Source organism: Uranotaenia lowii, chromosome 3 (assembly GCF_029784155.1).
Source record: "Uranotaenia lowii strain MFRU-FL chromosome 3, ASM2978415v1, whole genome shotgun sequence".
NCBI lineage: Eukaryota > Metazoa > Arthropoda > Insecta > Diptera > Culicidae > Uranotaenia > Uranotaenia lowii.
The window spans coordinates 175,986,806-176,008,199 of NC_073693.1; the positions used below are offsets into that span (position 1 = coordinate 175,986,806).

The 21,394-nt window shown below is 32.9% G+C and overlaps 1 protein-coding gene across 7 annotated transcripts in view; it reads right to left on the reverse strand.

Moving 5' to 3' along the window:
* Positions 1 to 1,209: 1,209 nt before the first annotated feature.
* The window catches only part of LOC129758585 (G protein alpha o subunit), a 180,247-nt gene continuing 160,062 nt past the window's right edge, over positions 1,210 to 21,394 (reverse strand). For all 7 annotated transcript variants that reach the window (XM_055756126.1, XM_055756122.1, XM_055756127.1 and 4 more), the window contains 3 exons: positions 15,843 to 15,972; positions 5,609 to 5,762; positions 1,210 to 5,447 (listed from right to left, as the gene is read on the reverse strand). In XM_055756126.1, coding sequence (XP_055612101.1) covers positions 5,260 to 5,447; positions 5,609 to 5,762; positions 15,843 to 15,972 — 472 coding nt within the window. In that variant the 3' untranslated portion in view covers positions 1,210 to 5,259. The remainder of the gene's footprint in view (positions 5,448 to 5,608; positions 5,763 to 15,842; positions 15,973 to 21,394) is intronic.

Consider the following 21,394-nt stretch of genomic DNA (forward strand, 5'->3'; position numbering starts at 1 on the left):
GCGAATGCACATTCCAAGTGGATCTGTATTGGTGCATTCGTAATCGGTTTCTCCGAGTGAAAAAACGGAAGAAAGGTAAGAGCATCAGATAAGAGAATATTGTTGTGACGATCGGATGTGCAGTAAGTTTCTGCAAGAAGCTTTGAGGATTTCCATAAGTGAATCCGAAAAAGTTTCCTCCGGACACGACAGGGTTCAGAAGTTTAACATTAAATAATAGTTACAATGTCAAAAGAAAATTCGACTGCCAGTTGAAATCTTACGTTTCTGAAGCACCTATTAGAAAATTGATCACCCCAGTGGAGAATTTTATTGTTTCAAAAACATAAAATTATTTTTATCAGATCGTTTACTTTTGAATATTGATTTTCTTAATTTTTTAATGGCTTCAATTAAGACAAACGTTTCTACTCAAAATCGCATCACGATAAGCGTTATCACAAAAAAGTTATAGCGATTTCATAGTATTAACAGATTTTCTGAATCATAGAGTTTTTTTAAATGAAAGTTCCCTTTAGTGTTTCCACAATCAGAAAATCTAAAGATAATTTATTCAAATGGATTCAAATTATTCCAGATAATTCTAATTATTTCAGATAATTTTACCCTCTCAGACTGCTGACAGGATTTATCAGCTGATTTTTGAATTCTAGGTTAGAAGATATTTTTAAGCATTTTTATTCGTTTTGATAGCTTTATAACCAGTTTTAAATAATTTGAAATTTTTTCAAATTTTTGATGTGATTGTTGAGTTGCCAGTTAAATTTAAAAATATTGAAAGTTAGAACTAAGAGAATTAGCACCTCTGAAATTAAAAAAAAAATCTTGAAATATGTGTATATTTTTTTTAAAGATTTCAAACAGAAAGTTTACAAAAAAAAATTGTATGAGAGGTCACCGACCAAACATTTTAATTTTTGGTGGAAATGAACCGGGAAATGCTCTACTTTCTGCTCATGCAAAAATTCTACGAAACACGCCGTGTCTTACTTTTATTTCTAAATATTTTGTGGTTGAAAAGAATGAGGTTATTATTTGCTAGTCAAGTTGATACAAAAAGTATTTCTCTTCAATAAAACCTTGAAATCGATTTTTTATAATTTGAATCTTGAAAAAAGGGCATTTCTAGGACTTAATTTCGAAAGTAAGTGTGTGTAAACAGGTCTTTTTCGGCATAAGAACAAATTCACACTTTGTTACTACAGATAGTTTAATGATTTTTAGTGGCTAAAACGCATTTATTTGTTCCGATTTTTTACATCACACATAAAATTACATACACATTAAGTTAAATATATATTTTACTTTTTGTTGTTGTTTGTTTGTTTTTTTTTTTCTCCTCTTATTCCGCTTCTGTACTCATCAAAGTGGTAATTTTATGTGATTTCTGAATTTTCGGCCCATTTATCGAGATGATTGCGGGTTTTTTTTCTGATCTCTGTCAACACATGCTCTGTTAAATGAAGATGTGTGTTTGGATGTTTGTGTTTTTAGTATTTATTTCTCTGTTTCGACTCGTTTTTTGTTTGTTTTGCGTTTGTAGTGTTTTATGAATTCTTATCAATAAACGTTATGTCTTCAACTCAGTTTTGCCCAAGCAAAGAATGTTTCCATGGACATCCGCGCTTGGACAGAAGGAGTTTTGCAAAAAAAAGAAAATATTCATGAATGCTTGATTCGCCTTTTTACTGGTGCGCAGCTTCCATTTGGTTTCTCTCTCGGTAATGCATTGATGATGAATAGTGTTTTATTTTTTTATGTTTTTTTGTGTGTTTTAACCACTTGTAAGTATGATTTTTTTTTATAACTAGAAGGGGTTCCATTCTTTCACTTATTTTACCTGGTTTCCGAGGTTGACTACTTATTTTGTTTTGTTTGCTAATGTTACAATCCTCAGTTTTTTTTTCTTTTTTAATTTTAAATAGTGCATCGACAACTTGGTTTCACGACTTTTTGGGACTTGATCGTCAATTTTATTTGTTGTTCTTCTGATTTAAAGTAGAAAGTGTGCACTTTTTGCACTAACAAATTTTTCTCGAGCACGATTTTAGGGCCTGACTTGCTACGTTCTGACCTTTTTTTTTTTTATTTTTAACTAGGGTATTTTAAACTTTTAACTTTCGTCTGTGTGGTTTTTGTTTTTTTTTTATTGTGTATCTCTTTGATTGGGAGATGACGTTGTTTGATATATGTTTCTGTTGTTTTTGTAAGAGGTTTCAATTTTATTTCTAAATTTTAGCGCTCTTTCTTTACAGTCCTATTCAAGAGCTTCCATTTTTTCAATAGTTTTTGTTTGTTGTTGTAATGCTTATTTAAGCTACTGTACTATACTTTATGCTTGTTCGTTCCTCTTACTACTTAGGTTTGCATTCGAAAAAATAGACTAATAATATTTTTATAAGCAGATATATTTTGTCAAATATATACTAACTGTATTCATCAATTGGTTTTTCCATAATTTATAATAGTAGCATTTTTTGAAAATGATGCAATTAATGATCTGTGTTTCTTTAGCTAAATGCGCAAGGTTACAATCTTAAGTTTTTTACTTTGCAATTGTCCAAGAAGTTAGACAAATGTCATGAACAATGCCCTGCTCGGAAACGAACCAAACGGAAAGGGTCTCCTATTGGTGGAAAAGTAACGTTACAAGTTCACGGATTACGGATGTATGGGTATATGGCTTTGGTCATTTATATTTTATTTAAATAAAGCTTTTTGGTGACGAAATTTAATGTTAAAGTATTTGATTGCATTTTCGGCAATTTGTGATTTGGTAGCAAATTTGATTCGAAGTGACTAGAGTTTGTTTTTGGAATAAATATTACCATTATAACTTTTTTATATATTAAAAAAATACAGGTAAACATATGTGTAGATGTAGATATTTGTTTCATCATTGGGCTTGGAAACGAAAAGCATGATTTGTCGCGCGATTTCTTTTATTGCAATGTGCTGATTACGGATAAATTCAGGGGTGCCGTTCTGGGCCATGTGGCATTACTTTTGTTTTGTTGTACCGATTTTAAAAAAATCCAACCACCAAAGTGTGATTGTCGATAAATAAACGAAAACTAGAGATATATTGACATAGAACTAAAACTACTGACCTGCGAGTGATTCACTTAACGCAATATACAAGTTTAGAAAAAATAGAGATTTTATTTTATGCTTTACTTTCTCTACAACTTTTGTCATTTGTACGAAGAACTTTATCCTGTTTTTTCGACTTTTGTTTGTCAATAAAAATATTGTATTGGTCGTTTTTCTTTTATGTTTGTTTATGCATCGGTGTTTTGATTCACTTTTTTTTCTATTTAGTGCTTTGAAACGCACAATTTCGAAGCGTGTTTCGAAGTGTCTGTGTGTTGTTGTGTCTATGAACATGGGTTTTTTTTTTTTTAACTTGGAAACAATAGAGACTCGCTGGTAAGGAATTTAATGGGATCTATCCGATACAGGCTAACGTCGGGCAACTGATGAAGGGAAATTTAGAATGGACTTTTGGAAGGCGATTCTTCCGCTAAAGATGGTGGTGATTATCAATAGGGCATTGCATTGGTGTACAAAATCTATTTAAGAGACGTACAACTCCTCCTACGAAATTGGCACAAATGATGTCATGAGTTTTTGTTTGCGCTACGTAACTCGTAGATCGACCGTCGCTTTACTAAACTTTATGACATGTGGGTGGAGGCAATATTTTGGGTCATTTGATGGATTTACACTACTACTCAAATCCTTCTGATGTATGAAGAGCATCAAAACTGCAAGTTCTGCCTCAATTGAACCAGAACTTGGGAATCAATCAGATATTTGAATGGAAAGAAATGAAAAACATTTCGTTCTGTCGATTTCGAAATGACTCGATCTATTGTGTATCTCTTGTTCATGTAATAAGGAAGGACTGATGGTTTGGTGATGTTCAAAACAAATAGAGATTACAACATACGGAACAATGTGGGACAAAAGCAGTGACATTCAATTGAGAGAAAAATTCAAAAATAATTATTAAAGTGCTTAAAACACAACTATTTAAACTTTTCTAAACCAGAATTGAACTTTTTGGGCCGTTTTTGTGCATTTTTGTAGCGCATTTTGTCCATATACACCCAAAGAAATGTCTTTCTTTCATGCCAAAGGTATGTTAGAAGGACGACAGCTGCCGTTTTAAGTCGTAGATGTGAGTGGTTTGCAGTATGTGTACATCAAGAGGAATGTACGTTTGATAATACTTTATTTTCTCCGGTTCTCCTCTCTTGGATTTGCAGGTTGGGGCTACGATGTTTAAAGGACGAATCGATAGAATCATGTTTTATGCAAAAATCGGTCAACGCAGGGGGGAAAGGAATGTATAGAGCTATCCATTCGTTCAAATACAACATTTCTAAGGTAATTTTCTAATCTGTGCGTAAGTTTCAATGAAATTTGTAAACTAAGAGGGGAAAAATAAGGGATCCTTCAACTTAATTGTTGTAGAGCTTTGTCCAATAGAAAAATACTTTTGTTTCTTATTCGATAATTTGTATAAATATTAAATAATTTGCAATCATCTCAGATACAAAATATTCAACTCATTGTAAACTCATGTTTGTTTAGCTCATACATCTCGCATGACTAAGTTGAATCCTTCTTGGGATTTGTAGAAAATTGCAGCCTATCATATTAGAAATATATTAGCTTTTGCGCGTCGTCTGTACCTTATGCCAGTAGTTTTAACTGTTGTGATTGATTACCAGTATTTGTTTTGTTTTTGTGTGCACGATTCTTGATTTGTGTGTGTTTGAAAAAAATAAAGTCAATAAATTAGAGCAAAATCACATTCTGAATACCGGTCTCAACTGACTTAACTGATACCTTTAGGCATCTATCCCGATCTTTACCAGGAAGTTTATCCCCAGGGGCAGATCAAGCAAGCTCTTTGGTGATCTTCAACCTTTCACCCTTTTGTCCTAGCTTCTTTTACTAATATAAACTTTCCATTTCCATAAAAGGGGACTTGCTCTACTGGTTTTGTACAAACAAGAAAATTTTTTGTCAAGAGCTTATCACTGGTTTTTGTTCTCTGAGTCGAATAATCAGCAAGCAACCGGAATAGCTGTGAAAAGCAAGTCCGAAGTTTAAAACAAAGAAAACATATAACAAAACAGGACTTCAAGGTCTTCGGCAGCTAGCGGACTTTTGTCTCGAGCTTTCCTTCAATTTCTCCATTAGTTGGGTTTTATCCTCACGGCTTTCAACTGTCACCAATTATTTTTTTTAGTAAAGACCGCAGCCTCGCAGGTTATTAGCTATGATGACATCGGTAACGGCGTCGAACACAAACTGGATATTGTTGGTATCCGTTGCACAGGTCATGTGACAGTAGATTTCCTTTGATGTGGATTTATTTTTAGCCTCAAACTGCGCCTGGATGTAGGCAGCCGCTTCACCGTACTCTTGCCCACCTGACGAAGGAACAGAAAATCAATTATCAGATTGTACAAATTGATAGCCGAAAAAAATCACAGTTACTATATAAACTTAAAAATTTGTCCAAAATATTGCTTTCAAAGTCCGGAAAAGGTTCGTCGCGATTCTAGTATTGAGGTCACACACACACACTTACCCGTGTACTCCGGGAAGCAAATGGTCAGCGGACTTTTCCGGATTTTCTCCTCGAACAGATCCTTCTTGTTCAAAAACAGAATGATTGAGGTATCGGTGAACCATTTGTTGTTGCAGATGGAATCAAACAGCTTCAGCGATTCCTGCATACGGTTCTGGAAGTATAGAAAAGACGAAAGACAGTTAGGAGAGCACGTGTTGTTGTTGTTGTTCACATCTCGGTGTCTAGGTTCTTGGTGAATGAAATCCGATAGTAAATATTTAAAAATTTGAATTTTTAGAATGTTTGATGACAAACTTAAGTTTCGGGACGGAAGTAGGCGGTGATCGGTTCGGAACGCACACATTTTTAACGTAGTTTTCGCGAAAATTTTAGAAAATTCTAATTGTTCATGTGAAAATGGAAAAAAAAACTTCAGGCACATGTTGATTCATTAGCCTGTAGAAGTATTTAGTGAATCAAGTACATTGTGTTTTACTCATTAATTACCGCTGGAAAGGAAGGCGTGTTTCAATCTTGATTGTAAAACTTAGCACTTGGGGATCGAAGGCGAAAAAAACTGCCCCGTGATGGTGAATGTTATTTTTCGAATTTTATGTTCAGTTACACATGCTCTGAAAGAGTGTGTTTTAAAAATGGAAATATAGATTTTTAAGACTAAAATATAAGTTGCAATGGAAGAAAAATTCCCGTTCGGTACGTTCCGTTGATACGTCGCGTTGTTTTTGTTTTGAATGCTTCAGAAAATGGTGTGTTTTTCTGCCTTGGTGATACCTTGTGTTTGGTGGATTGCTGTGATTGAATGCTTCTGTCGAGTTTTGCGGAAAAGTGTTGACACAGGAGGTGATTTAGGGATGGTGATGAGTATTTGGGAGAACAGCTGTTGGACGTTTGCAATTCACGGGAGAGGGAATTAACCTAAAAATGTCCTAGCATTTAAAAACTTTATCGATTATTGTACATTTCAAAAATCATGAAGAAAAATCTTCGTATTTCCTAGAAAGGCTTTGTGTTTGATTTAGGGGGAGAAAAGCATTTCGTTTTCAATTCCAACGCTTGAAGGAGACGTGCTGCGCAAAGATAAGTATCCTTAACATTGTTTACTCGTGCAATTAAGTCTTTGAGAAGAAGGGTAAAAAATCTAAATTAATCACGACTTAAAATTTAAAAAAGTTTATTCTTGTGAGCTTATTTAAGTGAAATTGTAACTATGTGTTTTTTTATTTAAATAAATAAAAAAGAAAAATAAAAATTCAAACATGCATTGAAAAAGCCACTACATTTTTATTATTAACTAGCTGCTAAACCTTCTAAAAATTGTGAAAATAATTTCACTATATTTTTTTTATATCTTTAGAATGAGAGCCTTTACATCAAATTATTATTGGAATACAAAGAAGATTAGATTCTCTGAAATGATATTTTTTTAAATTTGAACTGAAATTGTTTCTCAATAATGGTTTTAAATTTGACATTAAGAGCCCGTTTTATTTCCGTTTCTCCCCTGCAATGTAAGGAGGGTCCACGAACTGCCATAAAAACATTTTCCGTTACCAAATAATATCACATCTCACATATGGCTCCATTTGGTTGATAAGTTTTAAGTACCGTAAAACGGGGTAACTTTGACCATCGGGGTAACTTTGACCAACAATAATTTTTTTCACATTATCGTCAATAACTCAGTCTATAGTTTATATAGTCTTATAGTTTGTATTCGAAATTATTCTCTGTTAGTAAAAATGTAATTTCAAAGTCTTAAAATATCTGTTTTTTCCAAGGCTTGCAAAAAACAGCTCTCCTGATGATAGCAAAGAACGTTTAGAAGCAAACGGGTTGTTGAATATGAAAGAACAACGTTTTTTCTGTGTATAGGTATAGTTATGGTGCTATTTTTATAGTCATTTAATGATAAATTTTTAATATTTAAAAAATAAAGACATTTTCCAAGAGTAAGCCCGTATGAGACAAAGGGATAGAAACAGGCTTCTGCGATTCTCTTGATTTTTGCTCACTTTTTCTCATCTCATTGTCAAACGCCTGGAAGAAACATGCTTTTTCGCACTTTAAACGATCAAGCAACCCACATTTTGTTGGCGATCATTTCAATCACGCAGTCACCCAATCTCATTTTCGCAGGGAGAAATGTTCGTTAGCTTCTCAGTAACTGGCTGAGAAATAAACGACCGAGCAAAGTTGTAAATGCTAAAATGCCGAAAATAATGTGAAACAAATGTGTAAATCTTTAATTATCTCTTTGTTTACAAAATCAGATATAAAAGCATGCCAAAATTATTAAACGTCCCCAACAATAAAGCAGGTTGACAAATTCTGAGGCCAATATTCCATAATTCCACGTAGAAAGAGGACGGTCAAATCACACATTAAAGCTGTCCACGTGATTTAGTGAAGGAAGGGAAGAATGACATCAAAATGTTAAATTCCCAGAAAAAAAAAAAAAAAAAAAAAAAAAAAAAAAAAAAAAAAAAAAAAAAAAAAAAAAAAGAAAAAAAAAAGTGATTTAGTGAAACGACCAAATTTCATGTGTAATTTTTTTGTTTTGTTTTCAGAGTCACACACCAACAATGCTCTGTCAGTAGAAGAGTGATCATTCGTTTGAGAAAAAATTTCTCCCTGCTCTCTCAGCAGCGGAAGATGAAATGCTCATTAAAAATAAGCTCACAATTATTCGGAGCGAAAAAGTTCACTGTCTCCTTTTGTTCAAGATGAGCAAAATGAAGCCTGGATAGAAACCCTATCAAATGGTTAACTTTGAACAAAAAATTGAAATGGAAATAATGCGAGGGCCTAGGGCAATGTGTGAAGGTAAAATCGCATTTGTATTTTGAAGCTAAAACTATTTAACAATTGTTATAATTTTTGCCCCTAAATGTATGCAGTAGCATTGTTTTCTTTTCGATCATAAATGTTATTAAAAGATATCGTTGAAAAGCAAGGAAAAATTGATAAACTAGCATTTGTAAATATTATGAAGGTGTTTTGTTCCATTGTAAAAAAACAAAAAAAGGAGATTGGCTCCCTAACACCTAAAGATACGAGCCGTTTCAAATAAAGAAGTTACAAAAAAAGGTGTTTTGTATCCTTTGTGATCAAGAAATCTTGTTAAAACCGTCAAAATAGAGACTGATAAATGTCACCCCAAAGCGTAAAATTCTGGACAGAGACAAAATCGATTTTTAAATCAAATTAAAAACAGGTTAATAAATTTCTGCAACCATGTTTTACGTTCATAGTGTTCCAGTACTGGTTTTAAGAATATGAAACATGCCACTTTCCCCTTAACAGAAGAAATAATCGAAAAATATTGAAAAAAGTGATCAATCTTACCCCGGATTACGGTTCTTTCTTTCTTTTCGTTTCTCCTTTGGAAGAAGAAGAGGTCTTGAATATTAAAGAAATCCTTTCATGTAAAATATGGTTTCTTTAGCTTGAAATTTTTTAAAAACTATGCGGTAAAACCTCCCCCATTCCCGGCTCTGTACTGGCTCTGTAATTTTCGTACTCGAATACGTTGGACAAGTTCTCAAATTATACAAAAATTGTGCGGAACTCCTTTTCCTCTCTCTTATTCTTTTCTGGAAAATGAAAGGTTTTTTTAATAACCATAGAATCATTTCTGGTACCCTTATACTCTCCCTTGTAAAATTTGATTAATTTATTTGATGAGCTTTAGAATTTATCAAAACAAACGAATGACACCTCTTTGATCTCTTTCCTATCCCGTGAGGGGACCAAATCATCTTAGATATATTTCTTGTTTTTAAATTCTCTTTCCAGCTTTCCTGCTTTGTTATCATCTGCTAGATTAGCACTCTAGTTTTTAAAAATGTATGAGAGCCCTTCCCCATTCCTATGGAATCAGTGAAAGGGGGAAAACGCCTTAAACAATTATTGAAACAAAATTCTAATCAAATATCCGCTGCTATGCTATTTGAATAATAAGCTCTCGAGTGATCCAAAAATATTGTATGAAAACTTCCCTCCTTCTTCCCCTCTTCCCGTTGAAGAGAGGAAGGGGTCTCGAAATTTTGATTAATTTTCATGATAAGTTATCGAATAATGCATGAAATTGTATGGAAGACCACCCCCCCCCCCCCCTTTTGTATGTCCCCAATCGAAAAAGGTGGAGTCCCAAAAAATCATAGAAACATTTCTCATACCCAAATAACCACCCATGTCAAATTTGGTTCCATTTGCATGATTAGTTCTCGAATTTTGCAAAAAATTGTATGGGAGGTCCCTCCTCCTTTTATATCTCCACACTGGAAGAGAGGGGAAACCTTAAACCAACTTTCAAATATTCTTCCCATCCATATTCGCGTGCCAAATTTGGTTCCGTTTGCTTGGATATTTCTCGAATTATGCGAAAAATTGTATGGAAGCCCCCTTCCCCGCTTCCTATTTATTTCCCCATTGAAAGGACGGAGGGGCACCAAACCATTTTTGGAACATTTCTCGTAACCAAATACACTCCCATATCAAATTTGGATCCATTTGCTTGATCGGTTTTCGAGTTATGCAAACATTTGTCTTTTGTTTGGGAGGCTCACCCCCCCCTTCCCGTTAGAGAGAGGGGTCTAAAACCATAACAGAAACCTTCTTTGGCCTCCAATACCCCCACCTGCCAAGTTTCACGCAAACCGGCTCAGTAGTTTTTGAGTCTATATAGAACAGACAGACAGACAGAAATCCATTTTTATATATATAGATGTTAATTTTTTGATGAAACCTTTCGAGTTCTAAAAAAACTCCGAAAGGTTTTATGATCTACTAATATTTTTCGATTCTCTTTTTGATTTATTTTCAAGAGCGAGTAAAGGCGCTTTATCCTTGCTCGTTGACCAGAAATTATTGAGCACTGAAATCCAAAACAGTTCAACTTAGAAAAAATAAACCTTAGAGTCCTTTTATTTTTTTCATCAAATTAGAGTGTCCATTTCCCGGCCATTTTAGCGTTCCCGGGAATCGGGAAATCTGAAGATCCTTTTCCCGGGAATACCCGGGATCCCGGGAAAAATTGAAAATAAAGATTTTAACTTGAAGATCTTAATCCTTTACTGCGTATGAATTCTTAGCAATATGGTATTGTTAAATTGAAGGTAGTCCCTAGTATTGCAAAATATTTCAAATTTTTTCAATGCGTCAAAAATTCAATAAGCAAACCCAGACCCAAAAACAAACAGAAAAACTGGTCTGATTCTAGCTTCAAAAATTTGAAATAATTGAGTAAGATTTCTCACTATCGATAGAAGTTAGTTAGCTACACTGTTATCCATCGAACATCGTAAATTTTCAGATAACTATCCATTTGTTTAACAATATGTCATTTCTATGCTGATGATTTTGCTACTGTAGCGTTTCATTATTGGTTTTATAGATTCTTTGGCGTTTTTCACTATAACACTAAGTTTTTGATAAAAAAAAAACATGTTTTTATCAAATTCCTTGTGTTAACCAGATTTAAGAAGAAAAAAAATTGAGACTAATCCATCAAAATTATCCAACAAACGAAATCGAGTGTCCAGTCAGTTAATCAGTGGTAGAACTATCATTTTCCTTGCCCAATATGATTCATTTTTGGAATTTAGATCGAGTAAATTTGTAGTAATTAGAACATTTCACTAGGTTCGGGAATTCCCGGGATTTTTTGATCAATTCCCCGGATTCGGGAATTCCCGAATTTTTCTAATTCCCGGGAATTCCCGACCGGGAAATCCCGGGTAGGACACTCTACATCAAATTCATTAAAATTCTTCTGCTCATGTTTTGTGATTTAAGTGGACAAAATAAGCCAGCCGCTGAAGAATGGTCCCAGTGATTCGTGAAGTTACTTCACATAACGTATAGTGTCTTCATCAAGGAGGTTTTTTCTTAGCATTTTTTTTTCAGCACTGTTTTTTCTGTTCCTGTGTTGCAGATGTCTCTGCATTCTCTGCTCCATGGTTGGCCCAGCCAATTTATGTTTTTGATTATATTAATATTTTTATGTTAAAATAATGGAAAACATGAACCAAGACTAGAAGATGCTTATGCTTATGCTTATGATACATACACAGCCAGATCTTGTCAGCATCCCGGTGAGTAGTAAAAGTACATTTACTACCCATCTTTACTCGGCCGGGCCCACTGTGCAGTATTAGACGCAGAGACAACTGGATCACAGGGAGGAAGAAACGTGGACAACAGTACCATACGTTTCCATGATTAGATATTTTTTTTCACGTTGGGAGCTTATTTGCTAAAAGAAGTTAGCTCCTGGATTCCGGTCCTTGGTTATTCCTCCTCAAATGGATGGAAATAAGGTTATTTCACACAGAAATTCAAAATTTTTGGCGGAATTTGATTTTTATCTGTTTGTTACAAAAGCTTAAACTTATTAAAGTTATGATGTAAAATTTTGAATTTCTTTGTACCTTATCACTGGTCATTGACCTTGGATATAGCGCCTTTGCTCGCTCTTGGAAAGAAACATGGATAAAACAGAAAAAAATGTTATTAAAATCTCCATAAAATCCTTTGAAAAAAAAGTTATCTTTTCAAAAGATTTTATGAATTAAAAAAACATCATTCTCGTATACATACCTTTTGTTGAATAAATTTACTTTTTACTCCTTAGAAACTAGTTTTGACATCAATTGAAGTAACTAAGATGAAACAAATTGTCGGATTCAATTGTCTTACCAAAAAAATTGAATAAATTATTAGGCAAACAATTAATTTCGAAAACTTTATATCCTTCCCTTTCTTCATAAAAAAAATTATTGTTCAGCAAGCCTTGACTTCTCCACGCCTGATTGCAAAAAAATGAATGAGAATACTGGCATAGCGCAACAGCAGATTCTGCAGAATTTTTTCAATTTTTCTTCAAATGTTTTGTTCAGCAAACGGATTCAAACGTATTTCCTGATTTCATTGAAATACTAAGTTATATAGTTTGAAAAAATTTAAATATGATAATTAATGAAAAAACATATCACTTAGCTTTATTTCCTGTATGGTTGAGCGCTGGGGCAAACATTTGATTTTTGTTCCGTTCCGTTCTGCAAGCAGATTGGGAGAACGGATGAGTCAGTAATGGGGACACAAGAAACCCGGATAGAAGTATTTTCAACATTTTCCAACTTCCCCAACACTATTTCCACTTTCACTATTTTCACAGGTAAACACAAATATTCGGGGATTTGTCAGATATTTTGCCTTGCGGATGATATTCCAAAACCATAATACTTTCAACACCCCTGATAATTTCCCCTCGAACGTTTTCCGACACCTTGTATTCTTATTCTAGTTCCGTCGGATGGTGGACTTTAATCAGTGTCACTTGAATTTCAATGAAAAGAATAAGTTTTATAAAAAAATCTACAGACGAAATCGCACAAATTTTCTGCGGACGAAAAAAAACGCGTGCGTTGCAACCAACGCCTACTTCTCCAGCTCAAAACATGAACCAAGACTAGAAGAATAGCAAAACTCTTTAATTATTCTTTGGGATCAGACATACAAAAGTTCTGGATATGGAAGTACGATTAGTGATTAGTGATTTGTGATTTAAAAAAAAACAATAGTTTCGGAAACGTTTTCGAAACAACTTGAACTGACAATTTTTTTTTGCAACATGCGGGCAATTTTTGTTTTAGAAAAGGCTATCATAAAAATATTAACACGTTCGTATCGAGCTCACGCAATGATACCTACTTGAGTAGGTTCAGAGTGTATTATAATAATCAAAGTGTTGATCAACAATGGTTGTATTCATGTGGCTTGTTCTTAGGAAGTTAAGATGAGTTACTCTACCCAGCATCCAGCTCCGGTTGATGATTTGCATATACAAAGTTTGCATTCAAAACGCTTGTTTACTATCCGAAATTGATGGGGCAATTGTTTGGCAGAAACGTGCGAAAAAATTTACTGTGATTTGTTTCAATGGTTAAAATAAGACTAGCCAGAAAAATTCAAAGGCCAGAATTACCATACACCTTGGATTTTAATTCAAACAATAAACAAAAATGAATACTTGTTAACACTTTTTACGAATGAATCATTTTCAAAGAAAACTTCAGATTAAGATCTTCTATCCGTCTTTCATTTCAACTCTTTAACCCTCACCGATAAAGCCGCAAATTAATTTCATAAAAACAAGTTCACGGTGATTTCTCTTCAGATTAAGATATCATAGATTTCATTTTCTTCAAATTTAGAATTGATTTGAATAAAGACTTCAGATTTTAATATCAGAGTCAGATTTCAGATTTCAGATTCAGATTTCAGATTCAGATTTCAGATTCAGATTTCAGATTCAGATTTCAGATTCAGATTTCAGATTCAGATTTCAGATTCAGATTTCAGATTCAGATTTCAGATTCAGATTTCAGATTCAGATTTCAGATTCAGATTTCAGATTCAGATTTCAGATTCAGATTTCAGATTCAGATTTCAGATTCAGATTTCAGATTCAGATTTCAGATTCAGATTTCAGATTCAGATTTCAGATTCAGATTTCAGATTCAGATTTCAGATTCAGATTTCAGATTCAGATTTCAGATTCAGATTTCAGATTCAGATTTCAGATTCAGATTTCAGATTCAGATTTCAGATTCAGATTTCAGATTCAGATTTCAGATTCAGATTTCAGATTCAGATTTCAGATTCAGATTTCAGATTCAGATTTCAGATTCAGATTTCAGATTCAGATTTCAGATTCAGATTTCAGATTCAGATTTCAGATTCAGATTTCAGATTCAGATTTCAGATTCAGATTTCAGATTCAGATTTCAGATTCAGATTTCAGATTCAGATTTCAGATTCAGATTTCAGATTCAGATTTCAGATTCAGATTTCAGATTCAGATTTCAGATTCAGATTTCAGATTCAGATTTCAGATTCAGATTTCAGATTCAGATTTCAGATTCAGATTTCAGATTCAGATTTCAGATTCAGATTTCAGATTCAGATTTCAGATTCAGATTTCAGATTCAGATTTCAGATTCAGATTTCAGATTCAGATTTCAGATTCAGATTTCAGATTCAGATTTCAGATTCAGATTTCAGATTCAGATTTCAGATTCAGATTTCAGATTCAGATTTCAGATTCAGAATTCAGATTCAGATTTCAGAATCAGATTTCAGAATCCGATTTCAGATTCAAATTTCAGATTCAGATTTCAGATTCAGATTTCAGATTCGGATTTCAAATTCAGATTTCAGATTCAGATTTAGATTCTAGATTTCAGATTTCAGATTCAGTTTTCAGATTCAGATTTCAGATTCAGATTCAGAGTTAAGATTCAGATTTCAGATTCAGATTTCAATTTCAGATTTTAGATTCAGATATCACAAACCTCTATTCTAATTTGCCAAAATTATGCCATCATGCTCAATGTGGACTGGATTAGGTTGTTTGACGTACAATAAAAAAAAATCATGGGCCAAGGTGAGTCATTCTTTCACTATAGTGACGGTTACTGGGAAACACGTTTGGAACTATGCAGTCTATTGTTGAGCCGGCAAAGAAAAGTTGCAAAACATCACTTCGTTTACTTTCAAAAAACAAAACGAAAAAATGACTAAATCTCACTGTGTTGGACGAAATTCAAGGTCACAGTCGAATCGCAACGACATGACGATAATCAACTATGCAAACAATAGTAAATTTTAGATGCTGGAGCAACGACGAAGTTGGCTGTGAATTTGGAATGGCGATTAGACTAGCGCGATACACTTCAAATAATAAATCCTTCTAGCCTACTTTTCGCGCATTGCTTTTTTCGGCTACCTACTTATGCAATCGTGATCTGTCGCGTGAATGTACTTTTTCAAAAGCAACACGGAGTGTGTATACTTTTTTTTCCTTTTTGCAATAGCATATTTAATGGAGCGACACAATGCGTGAAATGAGAAATTGGCGATTTACATACACAGGTAGTTACTTGTTGTGTATGCAGTTCAGTTCGTTGTCGAAATCATGACCATTTTTATTATTCCGTCGAAAAGGGCATGACAGCATAAATCTGGCATAACACAATCAAATGGTATCTGCCAACTTTGTCTGCTGTCCTGCCGATCAATCACACCAAAAACAAGATTATTCTAAAGAAAGATGCTTGTCCATAAACCATTGAAAAAGTAAAGGAAATGCACGTACCAAAATGTTATGCCCTCTTAGTATGTTGTACCGAATCATTTTAGAAATAAAGACTTGTAGATCATAACTTACCGTGGTTTCGTCTTCGTGTAACACCTGATCGTACTCGGACATGGCAACGCAGAAGATGATGGCGGTGACGTCTTCGAAACAGTGGATCCATTTCTTTCTTTCCGACCGCTGGCCACCGACATCGAACAATCTGAAACGATCGGAAGAGATGAAAAGGGGCGGTTTTGATTAGCAGATGGCAAATTAAAAAAGCGGAACCCGAAATAGCTTGGACACATTTATGGTAGGCTAGCTCGATATCCGGATAGCCTTGAAATACATTTAGCATCAGCATGATTATAAGAACAAATTCCGATCCGATCGTTATAACATAGAAACAAACATGCCACACCACCACTTAACGCTTCGAACATCTTAATTTGTCACTAAATTCTGACATTTTATTGAATGACTTAGCATTTTGAGGAACATTTCTTAAGAATAAAGAATATAGCCCTTAATTCATTCTGATTGAAAACCTATAATTTCCACTGCAGTCATCAATCAACCAATTTTGTTTCAAGTTTTTGGCACGGAATTTAGAATTGCTTATAGTAGGCGTCTGTCAACAAGTGGCACACGTTTTTTAGGAGTTTTTAGGAAATTTTTAATTTTTCATCTGAGAAGAATTTTATTAGAAAGTCCTAAATCTTTCATAATTCGAAGAACATATGCTGGCTGTCTGTCGGTGAAGCAGCACGATTGGTTTTTGATGAATTTGGAGCGGAAGAAAAATTAAAATAGTTGAAAGCTATCCTGAAGAAAAAGTATTCACAAATGGGACTCCGGTGGAAGCAAGTGGAGCATCACGAAGCACCTACCGTTTGATTATTCCTGGATTTGAAAACAAAGGTCTGATGTAAGTCTAAAATGAAAAAAAAAATCTTCATACATTTCCGACCGATCAAAACTGTATCTTTCCTAAGATATAGTTACATAAAAACGGGAAAACCGAAAAACCTCAAAGCATATTTTCTCAATAATAATTTTGTGCTTTCATAAAAGATCACATTTTACATTACGCTTCCGCTTCCGAGTATGAACACTTTAATGCAGGGTTTTAAAAATGGGAATAGCTTTTGCCGATTCGGAAAAATAATCTTAATTTAAATCGAATTACTCAATGCGCAGTGGTCCAGAAATAAAATTTAGTGGAAAACAGTTATCAGCGTCTTCCTCTTAAGTTTAATGTATTTGATGCCTTAGATCAGGGATGTGCTACCAGCGACCCGCGGGCAGCATTCGGCCCTCAAGACCCCATAGTGCGGCTTGCGAAACCATTCTGAATTGAGTTATTTTCTTACCTGCGATAGAACGTTAAGTATCATAAAATACCAGTCAATAAATCGGAAATAGTTGGTATGACGATAACTTGTTTCAATATGAACTTCACGTGTTTTTGTTTAGATTTATCCCACAATCATTCAGATTGATGACTTTTTTTCCGAATGTATTTACATTCGAAGTGTTTTTCAGAGGGATAAGTGCAATATCATTGTCAGAAACGTAATATTGAATTTTTCTATAATTTAAAGTTGATTTTTCTTAGCATTAAAATTTCCAAAAAAAAACATGTTCTTGACAAAACCCATATTGTTATTTTGTATTTGACCCAAATAGTCTGAATAAATTTTTTCTGATGTTATACCAAACGTTAACAAATTCAGTCTTTTCACTAAATAACAATTCATATTAGAAATTAGAAATCTTATCCCAGTACCACTTAAATTTAATTTTTAAAATCTGTTTGAAATTGTTTGAAAAAAAATTAACAATAACGAATGTAAACTCTTCTTTGATAAAATTTGCTTGGAAATCTGTGAAATTTTTGTAATTTCCAGAATTTCAGCAAATTTAATCGACATGTTAAGTTAAAAAAAAATGCTCACCAATTGCTGGACAAAATCAGGACTTCGCGGGCAAATTTAACTGTGGAAAGATTTTTTTTTGTAAATACGTACAGAAAACCGACATTTTGATCAGTGAATTTGAAAGACATGAAAATTTTGATCAGACATATCTCAGCCATCTGATGACATTTTGGAATTGTTTTGATCTCATTCGAGGGATCGTGAGCAAAACCTTCTTTATATGTTTTTGGCAAAATGTTAATGTTGAGTTTATTTGACTTAAATTTAGCTTCAAGTTGAGACATTTTCCAAAAACTGAACTTGAAATTCAAACCTGGTCAGCTCAGGGTGGGGTGGACCAAAATACAAAATTCGAGTTGCATTCGAATCCTTTTTTAATACTTATCAAAACATATTTATTTAATTTTGTGCCAAAACATTGCATTGTTCTTAAAATATATAAAATAGCTACTTAAGTCATCGCCCAAAAGTTCGGGATCACCCCGTAGTATGGTGTAACGGTCAAAATTTTAGGATCAATCTTCTTAAACATGCATTTTTTGTTTCACGCGTATCTTTGTTATCAATCAATGTATTGTTTATCTGGTAAGCTTATTTAGAAGCTAATGAGTTGAACTTGCTTTATGGATATTTAGTTGAAATATTTTTGAAGACTAACATCATTGAACCTTTAGCAAAAGATTGATCAACAAACTCTGACTTTCATTTGGTGGCGTATTCAATCATTTTAGGCTGATTTGTAAAAATAATGTTAAATTTCTTTTAAAGACTTGAAATAAATAACATTGTAATTGTAATTCTTACGATTTCAGGTATCAGAATGTTGGTAGGCTCATATAACAAATCTTTTTGTTATTATCTAATAAGGTATCAAAATCAAAGCGACTTAACAGTTTACATAAAATTTTCTGAATTTATGAAAGTTGAGTTTTAAAATGCAGATTACAATTAAAACATTGTACGACCTTGTTTTCAAATCTGTAGAGCAGCGAAACTAAAAATTATTAGGGCATAAGCAAGAAACAGAGGTGCCTTTGTTTCGAAAGTTGATTTTGAAAGATTTTACCGTTTTAAATTCGAATCATTTTTCAGATTCTTGTTTCTGATGACATTACTTTTTTTTTAATTTAAAAATTACTTATGTTGTTTCTAGTAAAATCAATCATTGATAACAAATGAACCGACAACTCTATACAAAACCAAAAACAGATTACAAACCTTTTTATTTTTCTCGAAGATTCGAGGATAATGGGATAATGATATAAACTAACTATCTTAGTTTCAGAGAAACGAATGCAATAAACCCCGGTTTCTAAGAAGTCAGAACTAATAGCGGTCTTCGAAAAAGTTTTCCGTTGATTCAAAAGTTTCGATTTCTTTCTTCTTCCGAGTATCTTAGAAATGTTCTATTTCTTTGAAATAGATATTCAATAGATTTTTACCTTTTTTTTCAAATGGTAACCTTTGAATCTAAAAAAATCGGAGCTGATAGAAAAAAAAAACAAATCGTAATTTTTTCACTTAGCCCTCAAATTAGTCAAAATAAGCTCTTACACCTTTGGTACCATAAAATATGTAAATTTTGTGGCCTTGTGCTATAGAACAAAAAAAAAAAAAGATGCAAGAAGAAAAAAAATAACGATATCATTTTGCTGTTTTGTTTGTGTGTTGAAACAAAACCTCTTTTGTTTAAAAAAAAAAATTAAAATTTAAATGATATTTTCCTAAAATACTTCACTCAACACACAAATATATTATGAGGATGGTACCATGCAATGTCGAAAAATTTTAACAATTTTTAAGTATCTGAACACACTCTCAATTAAAAGCTCTTATAAATTCTTAACAGTGTTACTAAAAAGTCCTATTTCAAATTTTCAGTGGAAATGTTTCAATTTTTTTTCGAATTTTTGTCCCGGATCAGATAAAAATCAGTACATTCGTAATTTTCGTAAATTGCCATAGAAATCGTAACGTATTCAAGCATTTAGAAGTGTAGTTTGTAGTTTTCTTATCGTTTCCTATTTAACAATACAAGTTTTAAAAGATGTCGAATTTGTTTTTATTAGGCTACAAAAAATACTCTGCATAGAGTGATTTGTTAAGTTATTTCTAATTTCTGTCTTGTGTTTAGCTCTAGAATTAAACACTATCACTGGAAAATATAATAGTTATTAGCTCTTTTTATATTTCCTCGTTTGCAACAAATAGTTCTGAGTTCCAAAGTTAACTTTAATTTTCTTGTTTTTTCAATGTTCTCATTCTTCGAGACTGTGTTTAACTCTGGGTTCTGATGATAATTGAGTTTTTTCAATTCAAAATTTAATTGAAGAGATTATCAGAGTAGTTTTAAAGCTTCAATACGATGATTTTCTTACCTTATATTTTTTTTAAATGTCGTATTCTGACATTAAAATTTAAATGATAAATCTGAATTTTAAATTTTAGGTTGAGTCCCTGACAGGGCCGGATTAAGCCATCGGGGGGCCCGAGGCAATTTTTCTCGGGAAATTCGATTTGTTTTCAAATGCTATCCCAGAGAATAAAAACATTTTAAACGTGTAAAAGTACTGGATATGAGCTCAGTTTACTGTCTTCAAATAGCCATGTTATCTGCGTAGAAGATAGTATCTGATACCTTCAAATAAAAATTATTAATTATTCAGGTGCAAAGAGTTTAGACATTTTTAAACAATGGAAACTCTGATTTGAGCTGCAAAATGCTAAATTCATTTTTCAATTTGTTAATACCCTTATCACGAACTAAAATTATCTGGTTTAGAAAAATAATCGGATAGATATTTAAATGATTTTCATTTCATCATTGATCGTCTGGTTTGTGATTCATCGAGAGATAATAACCTCATGACAATTGGGAAGTATCATGAAGATTTGAAATAGTGAATACAAAAAAATAAATTTAAATTCAAATTCCATAGAGATACAGATATAAGAGTTTAAGAATTCATAGCTTAAAATCAGGTTTGATTCAGAACCACAATTCAGTGTCTCAAATCTTTAATCTTAATTTCAAATAAAGTTTTGAGAAACAAAATATGAATTAAATTAAAAAAAGAGATTAAAAGTCACAATTAGAACCAAAGCAGAAATTGAACCAAATGTGAATTTCGATTTTATATCTTTGAAACACAAAAAAAAAGTTTTCATGAAATGTTTAAGAATATGATTTTCATCAGATAAAAAAAATTGCTATCAAATTGTTATTCAATGAACTGAATCTGGAAAAAGATAAGACTTAAAACATAGAAATATTCATGATAAGAGAATCACTCAATGATATTTGCAACTTAAATATGAGATCATTTTTATAATAATTTGAGCGTGATCATATGGAAAATGATATGCTGATTTCAGGATCCGTAAATAAAGATAAAATTTTGGCTAAATCAGTTGAAAATATCTCACTACGAATTTCAAGTCTAAGACAGAAATTGGGATGGAAATTCAAAAAAAAAAATAAACTCTGTACTGTTGATTGGTCGAATTTAGGCAACAACAAACCTTTTTAAAAGGTTTTATTTTTGAAAAATTGGAGGGAAAAGGGTTTAGAATTTTTAAACCATCGGAAATTTCAATAATGATGATCGAAAAGTGAAAAGTAATAACAATACCCGGTATTAACCTGGATACTGTCCGGGTAAGATTCTGAAATGCTGATCATAAAGTTTCTCTGTTCTCTCT